This window comes from Mercenaria mercenaria, unplaced genomic scaffold (assembly GCF_021730395.1).
Source record: "Mercenaria mercenaria strain notata unplaced genomic scaffold, MADL_Memer_1 contig_839, whole genome shotgun sequence".
In the NCBI taxonomy this organism is placed as follows: Eukaryota; Metazoa; Mollusca; class Bivalvia; order Venerida; family Veneridae; genus Mercenaria; species Mercenaria mercenaria.
The window spans coordinates 57,126-71,828 of record NW_026463746.1 but is presented as its reverse complement, the minus strand read 5'-3'; the positions used below and the strand labels follow the sequence as shown (position 1 = coordinate 71,828).

Here is a 14,703-nt window from a genome sequence, read left to right as displayed (position 1 = left end):
ACTAGTTAGTTATGTCAGTAAAGGTGTGCAGAAACGTGGAAACTTGCAGCAGTATTGTACTATTTATTTGAACTGTCAAAACATGTTTTCGGCTTTCATGTTAATCTTATGTAGGCATGGACAGAATATAATGAAAGCCCGGAACATGTTTTGACAGTTCAAATAAATAGTACAATACTTATTACATATTGATGATACTACAGCAAAACGACAGTGGCTTTGTAGCCGAGTCTTTATAGTGTTAAATACTGATCAATATTCTTTAGACTTTGCTCGACCTGGACATTCTTTAGCCAACTGCTATTCATTTATAACATTTCTACCATAATTACACATAATTACACAAGAATCCGTCCGCCAGCTTAGTCGTATAACTATCGATGTTTATTCTGAATAGCTACCTACGGAAGTCTCTATTAGAATGTCGTTCTATGTATTTTGTTGTGTGCGTCGATGGAATCTAAAAATATCTTTATTCGCTGATTTAGTTTAAGTTTTAAAATTGCTGTACCATGCCATGCAGTGATAGGGACAGAAATCTTAGACCATACTTCTTTATAATTCGAAATGAGAATAGCTAAAGCTTTGAATATTAAAATTATAAATAAATATTAAATGTTTATGTAATCAATCAGTGAATAGTATAAAAAACTATACAAGATAAGGGAGGAATACCAGTTATTCCGCCAAAGTGCTTGAATGTTAACCACAATGACCTCTTTAAAAACAGATGAATAATTATAAATCTATTACAGGTACAAGAAAAAAGTCGTTTCCGGTAATATATGTACTGATTCCAGTTGGTGTCATAGCAACGGTTGTTGCAATATCTGTGGTCATGCTACTGAAACGGAGGTAATTATGAGCGTGTAAATGTGCATTCGTTTATTTGACGTTATATTAACACATATGCTTATCTTTGGTCGTGTTACTTGGCATGTGCCTGTGCTTGAGATAGAAATAATATGATCTATAATTGAGTTTTAAGATTTAATCTAAAAGGTATCAGTCCTAGATTTGATAGTTATATGACAATATCATATGAGCCGCACCATGAGAACAACATAGTGCGTTTGCGACCAGCATGGATCCAGACCAGCCTGCGCATCCGCGCTTTCTGGTGAGGATCCATGTTGTTCGCTTTCAAAGCCTGGTGCAATTAGAGAAACCGTTAGCGAACAGTATGGATCCTCACAAGACTGCGCGGATGCGCAGGCTGGTTTTGATCAATGCTGGTCGCAAATGCACTATGTTGGTTTTCGCATGGCGCGGCTCAAATGTCTATTCATTACTTTGTCTTTAACGTCAGTCAGGAGTTCACATTTGAAAACCTTCCACAATAGAAAATGTGTACTTTTGACATACAAATCACACAACATATAAGTGTTAAAAGCAAAATTGAATAATGGTTTAACAAGTAGAAATAAATTTTAACTATATATACCAAGCTTTGTGCGTACTGCTACATTAATTTAACTGCCAACTGGTTGTTGTAAATCAGTTGGTATTGGTGTCTTCCGATTTATTTTTTGTAATTGGTCTTAATATGCAAGTGCTATGCATGAGCGCTTAAAAACCTAATTGTCCAATTAACTTCTAATTTCAGGCGAAAAAGTATACATTTGTTACCCGACGTAAGGTATCATGCAGCTTGTTCTACACGAGAAACATATGTAGACGATACAGAAGCTTGTCAGTTTTTGAAGAATATGTCTAAACATAATGCTACAAACCTCTCAGCTTAATCAAAGTACAACGTCCACAGTTTACTATCCTAATACGTGACAGGGACTCCTGAACATTAAAAACCTATCGTTGGAGAGTACAAGTACCATTGATAGACAAGAAATAATCACACAAGCCGACTTTTACCTGAAAATAACTAGGATGCGTAGATGAATGCATAATACAGCTCTCCAAGCATCTGTCTAGAGGATTCGTATAACAACAGAACCTCTAATAAGAAAAAGAGGTGCATTTCACCACAGTTGTATTTTTTCTATTGTGAAAGCTAGAAGTCACTGTCTTATTTCAATTTTAGAGAAAATGTCACTTATGTCCGCGCTAAACCACTACCAGATCTAGTGAAATATTAAACCTTCTGACATCTATAACTCCTTCTGACATGTATAACTCCTATGTATAATCAAGAGGGCCTTGCTGACACTATATCAATTACCTCAAAAACTTTATACGTTATTACTTAATATTTTACCTTACTACTATGTTAGAAACCTTACCAAGTATTTAAATTTTTTATGTGGTTTTGTTCTATACTACTTGTGTGACTTTGATGAAAAAAGATTACTCCAAAAGAAGAACAAAATGTGTTAATTATGTGAAGTATTATGATATTATTTTCTACATACATTTCGTATTATTCAAAGGCAGTAACGATGTTTTCATCTAATTTTAATTCTGTCATTTCGTATAAAAAACAACGTCAATAGTTTTGTAAAATCTTCTAATCCAGTGGTAATAAACTGAAACTGAAACTGAATAATTTGATTAAACGCCTATTTTTATACAATGATATATTCAATGGCGTTGTACATAATAATAATAAAAGTTATTATAACAATATCAATAATGACAATAACAATAATAAAGACGTACTGATGTAGTGCAATTAAAACTCTTTATAGAGAAGAATCTAGTTTTAGTGATAATTTGTCTGATACACGTCAGATTGGCTATACCGTTTTGTTTCTCTTTTGGCCGAATGCCATAGCATAAAAATAACACTCAGTTGCATTTTCTGTAGCTCAAAATGATATATTTATTTTGTCCTTTCTTGTAGTTGTTTTTATTGTACGCTGATGGAAAACCTTCGGTAAAAAAAATGCGAAAGACGCTTATTTTTCAAGTTAACATTAACTATCAAGCAGGATTCTATACGAGGGGAATTCAGAAAATTTTGAGACTAACGTTCTTCCATTGAAAATATTACAGCCGCAGGTTTCAAAAATAATGCACATTAAAATTTTCAGTACAACTGGTTTTGTTATAGCTGATTTGCAAGCGTTTTAACAAATCACATTCGTATACATTGGTGTTATTTGATCGTACGTATGAAACCTCGAGGTAGGAAGGAAATTAGGTCCTACATACAGATGCGCTGTATCCTGAATTAACAAGCCAAGCATATATTGCAAGGTTTAAAACTTTAAAAAACCTACCACGACCTAGTGACCTACTTTTTCCTCCCACATGAACTTCATGCAAATCGTTCTGATAATACTGGACCAGGTATAATACAGCTCTTCTACAAGATGACAGATGGACAATTTAGGCCCTCCCTGAATTAATGTGTTTTCACAACTTCATCTGCAAACTTATTCAGTAATTCTCTTTTCAATATAGTTTTATAAACATAGAAAAATAACTATCTTACACTGTAGAAACAAAGTGTGGTCTAAACCAACCTTAATACATCAAACTACATTAATTTAATGATATATTTAGAGATTAAACTCATTGTCTTGACCTTATATATATGTCACTATCAATTTGTAACTAGATACTTGTTATTTCTCATTTTCTTCATACAAAACGTATAATTACCATCATGGAAATACAAAAGAATACACTTATTTTATGGTGCGTCTTTAACGGTAATTCTGAATCCAAGGTGGGTAAGGGTATTTAAAGACACGTCACGGATAAGATATTTTAGCATAGCTATAATACTCAATAGGTATTAAACTTATTTTACCAAAATGTGTGCCTCAATATAATTATATGAAAATCGGGGAGGTGTTTTGTCTTTTTTTTTTTCAAACGTCGTGAATAGCATTATTAAGCGTCGGGTGGTCCTCATGAGGCATATTCCACCTGTTAAATTTTGATATTCAGGATCTGTCATACTTACTTGTTTCTCTCATTTCTTGATATGCATTGTTTTGTAATTATCTTGTTAGGCCATGTAACGTTATAATAAATCCCATAGAAATATTTTTGCCAGCATTTTGTTATTTAGCTCATTGAAGTCACGTAAGAATTTCTTCTGTTTAAATTCACACATCAACACGACATCAAGGCAAAAGAATGTTTCCTTTATGACGGGTAAAGATTAAGGTCGAATCATAACTTTATTATCTTGGGAGACAACTGAATGTAATATTTTGTTTTTGTAATTGACCGAAAATTGAAAACGCTAAACTATCTCAATTAGGGAGAATGTGGAGTCCAACATTCAGGGAACACTAGAATGTCAGCAACCTCTCATAACATTGCTGCCGTAGTAGACATTAGAGCAGAAAGACTCAAGATATACAGTTTCCCATAAGCTGCATCAGTGGGCATTTCAGCGGGAAGTGATCGAGAAATTATGACCAGACACTTGAAATTATCGAAGATGTGTGCAAGTTGGGTACCCCATCTTTTGACCAAAGAGCACAAAGCCCAAAGGGTGTTGCAAAACGCCATAGCCGTGTTACACATTTCTGAATCTTTCATGAATAGAATCTACTATAATCTTGTTTGGTTGCATTGTGTGCTTCTAAAGGTTCTTTAATAGATTTTATTTACAAACATAGTTTTGCTGAGTCTGAAATAAGTTTCTCCTTTTAATAAAATCTGTATCAAGATCATTTGGAAGCATAAAACTACTCAAGCAAAATAGTAGCAGACTCGGTCTGATTGAGTCTATTTATGAAAGGTAATGAAAAGTGCAACATCCTTCACGTCCCCTAGCACAAGTTTAAGAGGAATTAAATTGCAATGAATATGAATGAAAACTAAAATGAACAACCTGATTTTTATTAGGCGGAATACCATATGGATACCGGTGGAATTGTTAGTGTTTCTTTTTAAGTTTAAACATTGTTTCGAGAAGTTAATATTTCACTCTTTGAACAAAAGGTGGCTGAGAGAAAAACGTCCGTTTAAGTTATTTTAATTGAAATTAACGCAGGGTATGAACCGTATCAATTTGGTTACTGCTGGTCAGTTTGATCTCATTGTCTGTGTATATTCAAAATTCAGGTTTTTTTACATTACCTAAATGACCTACGGCTTAACTGAACTGCGATAAGTAATCGGTAGTTTATGGTTGTTAATACAAGATGTGAGCACATTTAAGATTTTAGAAGAAACATTTCATTTCGCGTTGGTAAATAAGTACGAAACATAATGTTTTGTTCTGGTGCGTTCTTTGTTTTGCTTTGTTAAATAAAAAATTCAGTATATTTCTCAAAAACGAATTAGTAAAAATGTATGACAAAAGAAATGGTATACGCGAGTTTTGATGCGGTAAATGATATGATATGTGCGTTTCAGGTGGAATGCGCCTGAGCTGAAGTTACAGGATTCCGTTTCGACATTTTGTTTAATAAAAAAATCAGTATATTCCTCGAAAATGAAGTCGTAAAATGTATGACATTAGGGTGTGCGTGCGTGCGTGCGTGCTTACTGAGGTTGAGGCTTAATATCAAGAAAAACAAGATAAAGCAGCCTTTTCTTCCGTGGAAGGGACGGCTAAGTCAAGGGTCATACGTTTGAAATCACCTGTTGTATAATATTGAGATATGATATTTTACCATGATGATGCTGTGTTGTATTTCAAGTGCGAAAACTTCGAACTGTTTGATTGAGAAAAAAATGAAAAAAATAGTCATTATTAAAAAGAAAATATATTCAAAGTGATTTTCAAAAATAGCATGATCAGTATTTTAAGCAAAGTTGTCGTATCAGCCTATCTTATACATTCTACAGTGAAACAATTTCGCTCTGAAGTCGCCAGTTTTACAGTTTTAAAGACCTCTTTTGAAAAAAGCATCTTTCTCACATACCACAATTCGTTTCACGACTGTAGTGAACCTTTCTGATGATTTAGAATGTAAAATACTTAGATTTGAAAGGATATATATATATCAGAAAAACTAAGCTATGTTGTGATTTGAGGGTAGGGGCAGCGTAATGTAATATTACGCGAAAATGAATTCAATGACCCCATAATTTTATTCCTTCAATCGACAAAAAAAAGTTTTCATCTTCATGTTAGTTTTTATATCAAAATCTATCGTTTGGGTTCTACATGAGACAAGAATAAAGCAAACTTTTTATTCAAAACTCAAAACGCTCTGACGTCACTTTAACGTAAATAGCGACTTTAATACTAAAATGATCTCCACAAATTATACAGCATTCTAAAGAAATTTTTAAATGAAAATATGGTGAGTAATAAGCAAATCTATACTTGTTGACTGAATAGAACGATTAACGAAAACAGTCTGACGAACTAAAAAATCACGGTTCATCAAAATGGACGTCAATGGTCGTGTTTGAAGGTTTGCAGAAAAAAAAGTTACAGAAAAATCAAAAATGTAAAATACTCATTATGTAAGGAACATACTGATTTTTTATTAAACAAAAATGACGAAACGGAACCCTATGATTTCAACTTAAGAGCATATAAATTATCTTTATTTCGTAAGCCAAAACTGGAATATGAACATAATAAGCCTTTTTACATTGTTTTACAATTTTACAGGAATACAAAGTTGTTTTTTTTTATTATTTCCTTTGCATGCTATGGCGCTTCTATGCAATACAGTAAATTACCTTAAAACTCTGACAGACGAATATAAATTGAAAGCGGTTCGATACGTTTAATTTCAGTATCATTGACAACTTTACGGATTTCCTTTGGAATAAAAACGGATCATTTTATAAATGAGCCGTGTCATGAGAAAACTTACATAGTGCGTTTGCGGCCAGCATGGATCAGTCTGGTCAGGATCCATGCTGTTCGCTAACAGTTTCTCTAATTGCAATAGGCTTTGAAAGCGAACAACATGGATCCTGACCAGACTGCGTGGATGCACAGGCTGGTCTTGAACCATGCTGGTCGCAAACGCACTATGTTGGTTTTCTCATGGTGCGACTCAAATGTTTCTAGACTGGCTCCCGCCCCTATGTTTGTCCTGTCATATTCCTCATAAATAAATTTCCTTCATAAACAGTAGAAGTAACTCCAGCAGGTTGTTTCTGTGTTGACATTTTTATTGCCCCTTGCTCCGTATGGTTTAGCCATCAGATAAAATATGCTATTTTAGAGGCTTAAAATATACTAATAAAAGGTTTACACTATTAAAAACTAACAATACAGCCAGGAAGCCAGTCTAAAATGTTTCCGAAACAAGATTGTTTTTACAAGTACATTCAAATTGCAAATTATCAGTACTGTTGTGATTAAACTATACTTATGAAGTTGTTTACATAGACAATTTAAATATATTTATACTTCCGCCTATTTCCGTTTTTAAATAAAGTTGAGTGTTTGCTTAAACAGTTATTTTCCTCTATTTATAATGATTATTACACAACGAGAGTGGAGTATGTGTGCATTTTTTATTCATCTATTTATGTGGATAATGGTACAGGGTTTGGAAGGTAATAATCTCCAGAGATATTTTTTGTCCAAAAAACGAATAGTTTATAGAGAGCTAATTGTTTGTTCCAGTGAATAACATTTGTTCTATCCATGTGTTTTCAATGCTTTTAACACATTTTTCTTAATTTAGCCGCACAAGGCCAGACTCCTCATTACGTGATCATGTAAGAATTGGAATAAATTCAATAATTGTGAGGCGTACGTTTTTATGTTTGTGCAATAATCATGTATGTGTATGCCGTCACGTTATATATTTTTGAATTTGTATTTATTTCTTTATTTGGGTTTTACGGCGCACCAACACAGTATAGGTTATATGGCGCCAAACAGGACTACAAATTTTGGTTCCACATCTCATTTACATCGAAATAAAAACATGAGGTATGGAATCAAAATTTGCATACCTGCTGGAATCACAGAGTTACTGCAAAACCAAGTGTTAAGACCCTATTAGTCGCCTCTTACGATCATGCAAGGGTAAGGCAGTGGTTCCAATTCTTTTCATACACAGATCGTCCCAGAACCACATGGGGCTTTGAATTTGAAAAAATCTCGACTGTTTATAATGTATATTTGTCCGCATTCTCAAAATAGTTTCCTACCAGGAATTTAAATGAAATATTAGTTTATTATTGTTTGTAAAACAAGTAAGCCACACACCAATCAAAATATGACAAAAGGTAAAATAAACAGAACGATATTAAGGTTTAGGAGTATATCACCAAAACACAGAAATGTTTGATAAACGAACTCCATCTTTACCAGTATTTTACCTGACCATAACATGCGTTGCCGTACTATACCGTACGATGGATACTTAAAATATTCGGAAAAAGTTGTCTCCCTTTGAAAATGAATTCCATTTGTAAAGAAATAAAAATAAACAATTGCTGAAAACTGTGTTCCACCTTGTTATGTGAAATTTCACCACTCGCACGCTATTGCAAATGCATTAAAACGAACATATGTAACAGTCCAGAAGTAGGGCTCCCTTAGGCAGTCCTTTTCCGGAATTCAATATTTATATTAGAAAACTGACAATTGTTTCGTAGAGTAATATACATGTTTTACATGCTGTTCAATTTTCATGTAAACAACTCTTTCTTTCATTGATTTGGTGTTGTTCGATATTTGTTTCTCAATACGCGTTAAGGTAAATCTGATATTGTATACTTTTCGTTATCAGTACTGTAATGTAAAAGTAAGAGCAAGGGTAGAATACAGTATTTTGGCGTGATTATAGTATATGCAGCAAAATACATTTCAGTATTCTTTTTTTTATTTCTTTTCTTTTTTTTTGAACAGCAGATGGTAAACAGTATCCTCCCGGCTACATAGGCTGCTACAGTGAATCCAAATGGAAAATATACGATGCAGTTAGAGTTTTACCTGAACAGTTGGAAGATTCAGATTTTAACTGTGCATCTAGATGCAAACGAGAATGCGAGAAATTAGGGTACAGATATGCGGGCACAGAGGTATATATCTATAGATTGTAAAGAGTATCAATCTGTATACTGTCATGTAAAAAGAAGATAATTCCATTTCTGAGGACAGTGGACGATTCTAGTTAGTCCATCGATCGACTTTTTATTGAGTATACGTATATCATTGTTAATCAGCATAAATTCATTAAAATGGGAAAAAAACATATTCAAACATACATTTGTTTCACACTTTCAAGTAATGAAACTTTTGCTTGGGTCGATTTGTTCAATAAACATTTCACTAAAAGTTTTTGTCTTTAGCTTGGATATTCAACTGAATATATAAAGATATATCAAATGTTTATACATGTATGTCTGTAAATATCATTTACTACTGCCAAAAGGAGCTACCGGTCTTTGATTTAACTGATTTATTGCCCTAGTGTTTTAAAAGCTGAAATAAAAAGAAGTCCATGCTCATATAGTACAATGTTTGCAATGCTACAGTATAACGCCCGTTTTCAGGTAACCTGAACTATATGTAGACTGAAATATTAGTGTAGATTGATGATCCGGCGTCAAACGTCATGTCAATATTTTTGTTTAAGCATCTCCTCTGAGACTAATGGACCGAATTTCAAAATTTCATTAATCTTTTTTTTTCAGTGATGTTCATTGACAAATGATTCAACTTGGCTTCTTTTGTGGCTTCTAAGAGTGAGCTACACACAGAAAAGCTTATAAACGACTTTTACTCCTGAAAGACGACGGATCTTCACAAAACTTGGTATCTCTCAGCCTTGAAAGCTCCTCTCTAAATATCTTTCCGAACTGTTTGACTTGGTCAACTTGGGGGGGTGCACAAGAGCCAGATATAGCACAAAAATCATTTATAAACGACTTCTTCTCCTGAACCAGATATCGGATTTGTACCAAACGGGGTCTTCAGCATTCTTGTATTGACCTTGTTTTATTCAAATCTCTTTTGTTCCGCTTGGCCTATTGAAAGGGCCGCTAGAACTTAAAATAGAACAAAGAAACTATTTTGACGACTTCTGGTGGATCTTCATGAACTTAGGCTGCAGCAGTCTTATATACTCATGCCTCTAATATTTGTTCAAAAGATTCCATTTGATCTCTTAAAGGAGCCACCAGAGCTAAAAAAACACATTTAAACGATAGATGATGGATCTCGACAAAACTTGGCATGTAGCATCGATACATAGTTCTCATTTAGTTTTATTTCAATGTTTCTGCCTAGCTCCTCCTATTCGTGCCCACTAACGCTAAAATTAGAGCAATCTTTGAAAGACTTCCTCTCAAGAATCTCTCGGTCAAAAGATCAAGGTCCTCCTCAGGTGTGAGTTTTTATATGGTTATATCAGCCTTACACAAACATTATATAACATACATGCATAAGCACACATGATGCATATGTAATTAAAGATTTTATTCATTGTTTAGTTGAGACTTGTAACTAAAGGTCAATGAGGAGACACCAATGACTTAAATATCAAAGAAGACAGCCAAAAAGTGTATAAAATATAGCTATTATAAAGTAGGTGAAATGCCTTTATATTTGAAAATTGTTCTTACCAAATTGAATATTCGTTGAACTTGGCTAATAAAATCATATTTGTACAAGAAATCATTATTTCTGAATAATATCTTTGTAATCTGATAACCTAAAATAAGTTTGAAACACCTTAATTTTCCATTAGTGGTTATTCCATTCTGGGTTTCAGTTGGACCCATACTATATTGATGTCTCCTTTGAAACACGGTGTATAATTAACTCATGTTCATAATGGAATTTAATGGAATCTAAAAAACTAATGAAGCATGAAAATGATAAAATGATGACAAATTTGTACAGAATACTAACATTTTCCACTAAAACTATCAGACAATACCATTTAATACACATCTTTACTGGCCCGTTGCCATGGTAACCAAAATACAATCAATCCATTTTCATTTATGTCAGGATAGGTTTAACTTTTAAATTAAAACAATGCTGACATATAGACTATCATATCGTTATATCAAGTCATATGCCTACATTCTTTACTTACAGAGTGGCGAAGAATGTTTTTGTGGGAAAACATTTAATTATGACCCCGAGAAACTATCCGACGCGGACTGTAACATCAAATGTCCTGGAAAAGAAGATGAAAACTGTGGAGGAAACTGGCGTATATCAATATACGATACTCAAGGTAATTACAGGTGACCGCTGATACATCTTTCAAATGTTATAGGTTATTAGCTCTGTATCTAGATATATGCCAGAATTCGTTCTGCAGTGGAAACATTGTGCGACTTTCGGAGCGCAATATTGTTCAGATAAAGAATGAGTGCGTATTTCTCGATGCACAGCCAACACTTTTTTATATCATATGTACACATACTGATCTTATATAGATATTACGACTGTTTTCAATAGCCTGAATAAACACACCTTGATATGATGTCACGCATCAAATTCGTACGTCAATAATACTATGGAACAATTGTCGTTTTAGGTGACATTATAACTCAACGGAGAGTTAGAATAAGTATGTAATAATGATTTTAAAATACTTAGATGTTGTTGTCAATTGTTTCAGTTATGTTTTGCCGTCGTAAAATAGTAAAACAATTCTAGTGTTAGTAATTACAGAGTACCGCCAAGCCCACTACACATTATTGATGTACATGATTCATTTGCATCTTTTTCAGTTAAGTGAAATCCTATTGTCATGTAAATAAGGTTATATTTGGTATATATACATATACGATACTAAGGTACTATAGGATATGGCCGATGCAACTAATTAGGACAAAAGTTCAACACACACCTATACGACGATTGAGCACAATGTACTTAACATAAACGGATGCGTTAATTATAACATAGAAGTAACTAATAGACCCAAACATATATGGAGAAGAAATACCACCTTGGAATGGTCAGTAGTAAAAACACCAATAGGAAGTTTAAACAAGTTTTCTGATGCATAACTTCACTCTAACTCCTCCCATGTTCCTATGTTACACGACAGATTACTTAAACTTACTCCTCGCGAAATGAAACCCTTACACACAAATAACAGAAACCACAGGAACACATTGCAAACCACAAATATGCTCAGGTAAAGATATTTATCCAAATCAGAAAGAACTCAATGCATTTGCTGATGCCAGACCACCAAATCAGTCTGTTCTAAGCTTAGGATCTTGTATTTAAGAGGAAGATGCTTAATATGAATATTTTGTTGTCAACTGTTTCAGTCTAGTGATATTTGTTTTTGAAATATTAACAACATTATATCTACTTTGTCTTCCTAATGATAACAATCTTTAATTTTAGAGAATAACTCAACTATCCAGAACCTGACGACATCCGGAACAACTACTTCTGATATAACAACAGAAATTTCTGATCTGCTAACATCACCGTCGACAGTTGCTCAATCAACATCCTGCACAGTTACACCTATGCATTCTGCAGACAACATGAAATCTGGTAAAATGTTTTACCTGATTCAAGAGGCAGTATATGGTTACCGTTAATGTTATTAGACAATAGTTTCTTTTTAATTAATCCATATTGAAAGTTATTAAAGCATATACAAGTTATGTATATTATTGTGATAAAATGATATCATTTGTACGGTTCAATGACAACGAAAGATTGTACGAGGATTGTTCAAATATGAATGCATCTAAGCCCATAAAAATGTATCCTTGATAGATTTCAATGAAAATTTAATTTGGTCCCCTCGAAGTATTCACCTCCAACAGATATACAAAGTTTCAGTCCTCTAATTCAATTTTTGAAGGCATTTTCATAGTCTTTTCCAGGTATACTTTGAAGACACTGGAATATTGCAGAACCGAGGTGTTTGCGCTGCATAAATTTTCGACCAGAAAAGGTATTTTTTCAGCCTTGGGAACAAAAAGACGTCACACGGGGCAAGGTCAGGCGAATAAGGAGGGTGAGGGAGCACAACAACCTTTTCCTGCTTCAGAAAGTCTTGTACAATAGACGCCTTGTGCGATGACGCATTGTCATGTAGCAATCTGACATTAATTAATTCAGAATATACTATTCAGGCAGTTTCAACATCTTTCTTTACAGGTAATACAAAAACGTCATTTCCGGTGGTGTACATTTTCGTCCCAGTTGCTGTCATAACTTTGGGAGTTACAGTTGCAATAATTGTCGTAGTATTAAAACGCAGGTAAAGAAGATGTTAAAAATAATCTATCTGTCTTATTATTAGATTTTATTTCAGAAAATTTAAATTAAAGAAAGTCTGAAAATCTAAGAGGTTCGCTATTTGTTTATGTTGCATAGTGTTTAATTTATCTATTTTCTAATTCAAAATGGCATAGAATCAACCTATGCATCATTTGTGATACATATATGTAAATAATGATGAACAAAATTTTGAACAGATTCATTTAGGACAGGTTCTGAATTCTTTTGTTATTTTTTACTCTTGCAGTGCCTTGTATTAACAGAGTTACCCTGAAAAAAAAACTGCTATTAATGACGGTAACAAAATATTACTTCAACCCCTAGCGCGCTGGTGGCAATTGATTCAGCCTTTGCGACCAGTGCAGACCAATATCAGCTTGAACACCTGTGCAGACTGATCATGGACTGCACTGTTCGCTATTCAGTCAGTAAGTTTTCAGTAAAAACCCCTAGGAATAATAAATAGTATTGCCCAAATTGAGTGATGGACCAGTCCAATGTTAGAAATTTAGCGGGCTAAGGGTTACGGTAAATTTCTTATATTCAGTTCTGATTTTCAGGAAAAAACAAATTTTGGTGCCTGAAGTTGTTTATGAAGCAGCTAATTCTAATGAAGATTTATACGAAAACGATACAGAAAGACATCAAATTTCAGAGAACACTCCTCAGAATCTAATTCCAAAAGGGCAGTTGGAACTATCGCAGTATGACCATATTCCTCGAAATGTTTCAAATTCTGCTGCTGAATCTGACACTGAGTATAACGTCCTCGGTATGAAAACACCTAATATACCAGAATCTGGACAATTTTACGATCACATTGTAGAGCAGGACAAACGATTGAATGACAAAACCTACTCACACTTGTCATATAATCCATAGAAAAATAAACGTGAGAATGGAGTAAGTGATAGCAATCCGTACATGCATATTTAAAAATGTAGTAATAATCTTTATAAAAACACTATCAGAAAACGTTGTAGGACAACAAAAAGTACTTCCAGAAATGAAATGTTTTCTCCACGGCGATAAACTGTTCTTATGGGACAATTAACGATTAAGAACAATTTATCATAAAAAAAACTAAACTTATGTCCAAAAGTATCTAAATACTGAATGTTGAACGTCCATCTGTATATGACTAGCATCAGATCAAAGGTTTGCAAGCTGAGAAATATTACTTTTTTAAAAAAGAGTAATAGATGTGAAACAGTTTTGCAGCACTTATCGTTCTTTTAAGGGCGCCTTCGAGCAACCACGTCTCTTTACGGGTCTCTGTCGTTTTGATCTCATTGGCCGTGACAGTGACAGTGATTCACTTTTGGCATCAAAATTATTTATCTTTCGCATAATTATACACTACGGAAATTGCGTAAAGGTAAATTTTCACCACTTTGGCTTCAAAAACTTATCTTTAACGGGTCTATACTCTACATAGCTATAAATGCTATACTGTGCCTGAAAGGGCGGATGGGCCCTGACTGACTGATCTGCAGATTGACGGGGATTAGCATGCCGGTGGATGTTATGTTAACTACTGAAATGTAGATAGTTCGGCAGACTGGCAGGTTGACAAGTAGGCAGTATGATGGGTCTACAGGATGCCATGTTGAAAGTCTAATTAGTTTATAGTA

At 33.9% G+C, this 14,703-nt stretch overlaps 1 protein-coding gene across 2 annotated transcripts; it reads left to right on the top strand.

The window, feature by feature from the left end:
- Positions 1-7,244: 7,244 nt before the first annotated feature.
- LOC123551736 (uncharacterized) lies at positions 7,245-14,284 on the top strand. 2 transcript variants are annotated; one of them, XM_053536211.1, is made up of 6 exons: positions 7,245-7,395; positions 8,705-8,874; positions 10,901-11,042; positions 12,176-12,331; positions 12,947-13,049; positions 13,630-14,284. In XM_053536211.1, the coding sequence occupies exons 1-6, from the start codon at positions 7,314-7,316 to the stop codon at positions 13,949-13,951; spliced, it is 975 nt and encodes a 324-aa protein (XP_053392186.1). In that variant the 5' UTR covers positions 7,245-7,313; the 3' UTR covers positions 13,952-14,284. The 2 variants fall into 2 exon arrangements, with proteins under 2 accessions (XP_053392186.1, XP_053392185.1); XM_053536210.1 differs by having other exon boundaries at positions 7,246-7,395; positions 8,702-8,874.
- Positions 14,285-14,703: the final 419 nt, after the last annotated feature.

What these genes read in the sequence shown, in the direction of transcription:
- LOC123551736 (XM_053536210.1), top strand. Translation starts at nt 7,314, where the DNA reads ATGATTATTACACAACGAGAGTGGAGTATGTGTGCATTTTTTATTCAT. An exon ending in ACAGATATGCGGGCACAGAG is followed by an intron (nt 8,875 to 10,900) that starts GTATATATCTAT and finishes CTTTACTTACAG; the next exon opens with AGTGGCGAAGAATGTTTTTG. An exon ending in TGCAGACAACATGAAATCTG is followed by an intron (nt 12,332 to 12,946) that starts GTAAAATGTTTT and finishes CTTTCTTTACAG; the next exon opens with GTAATACAAAAACGTCATTT.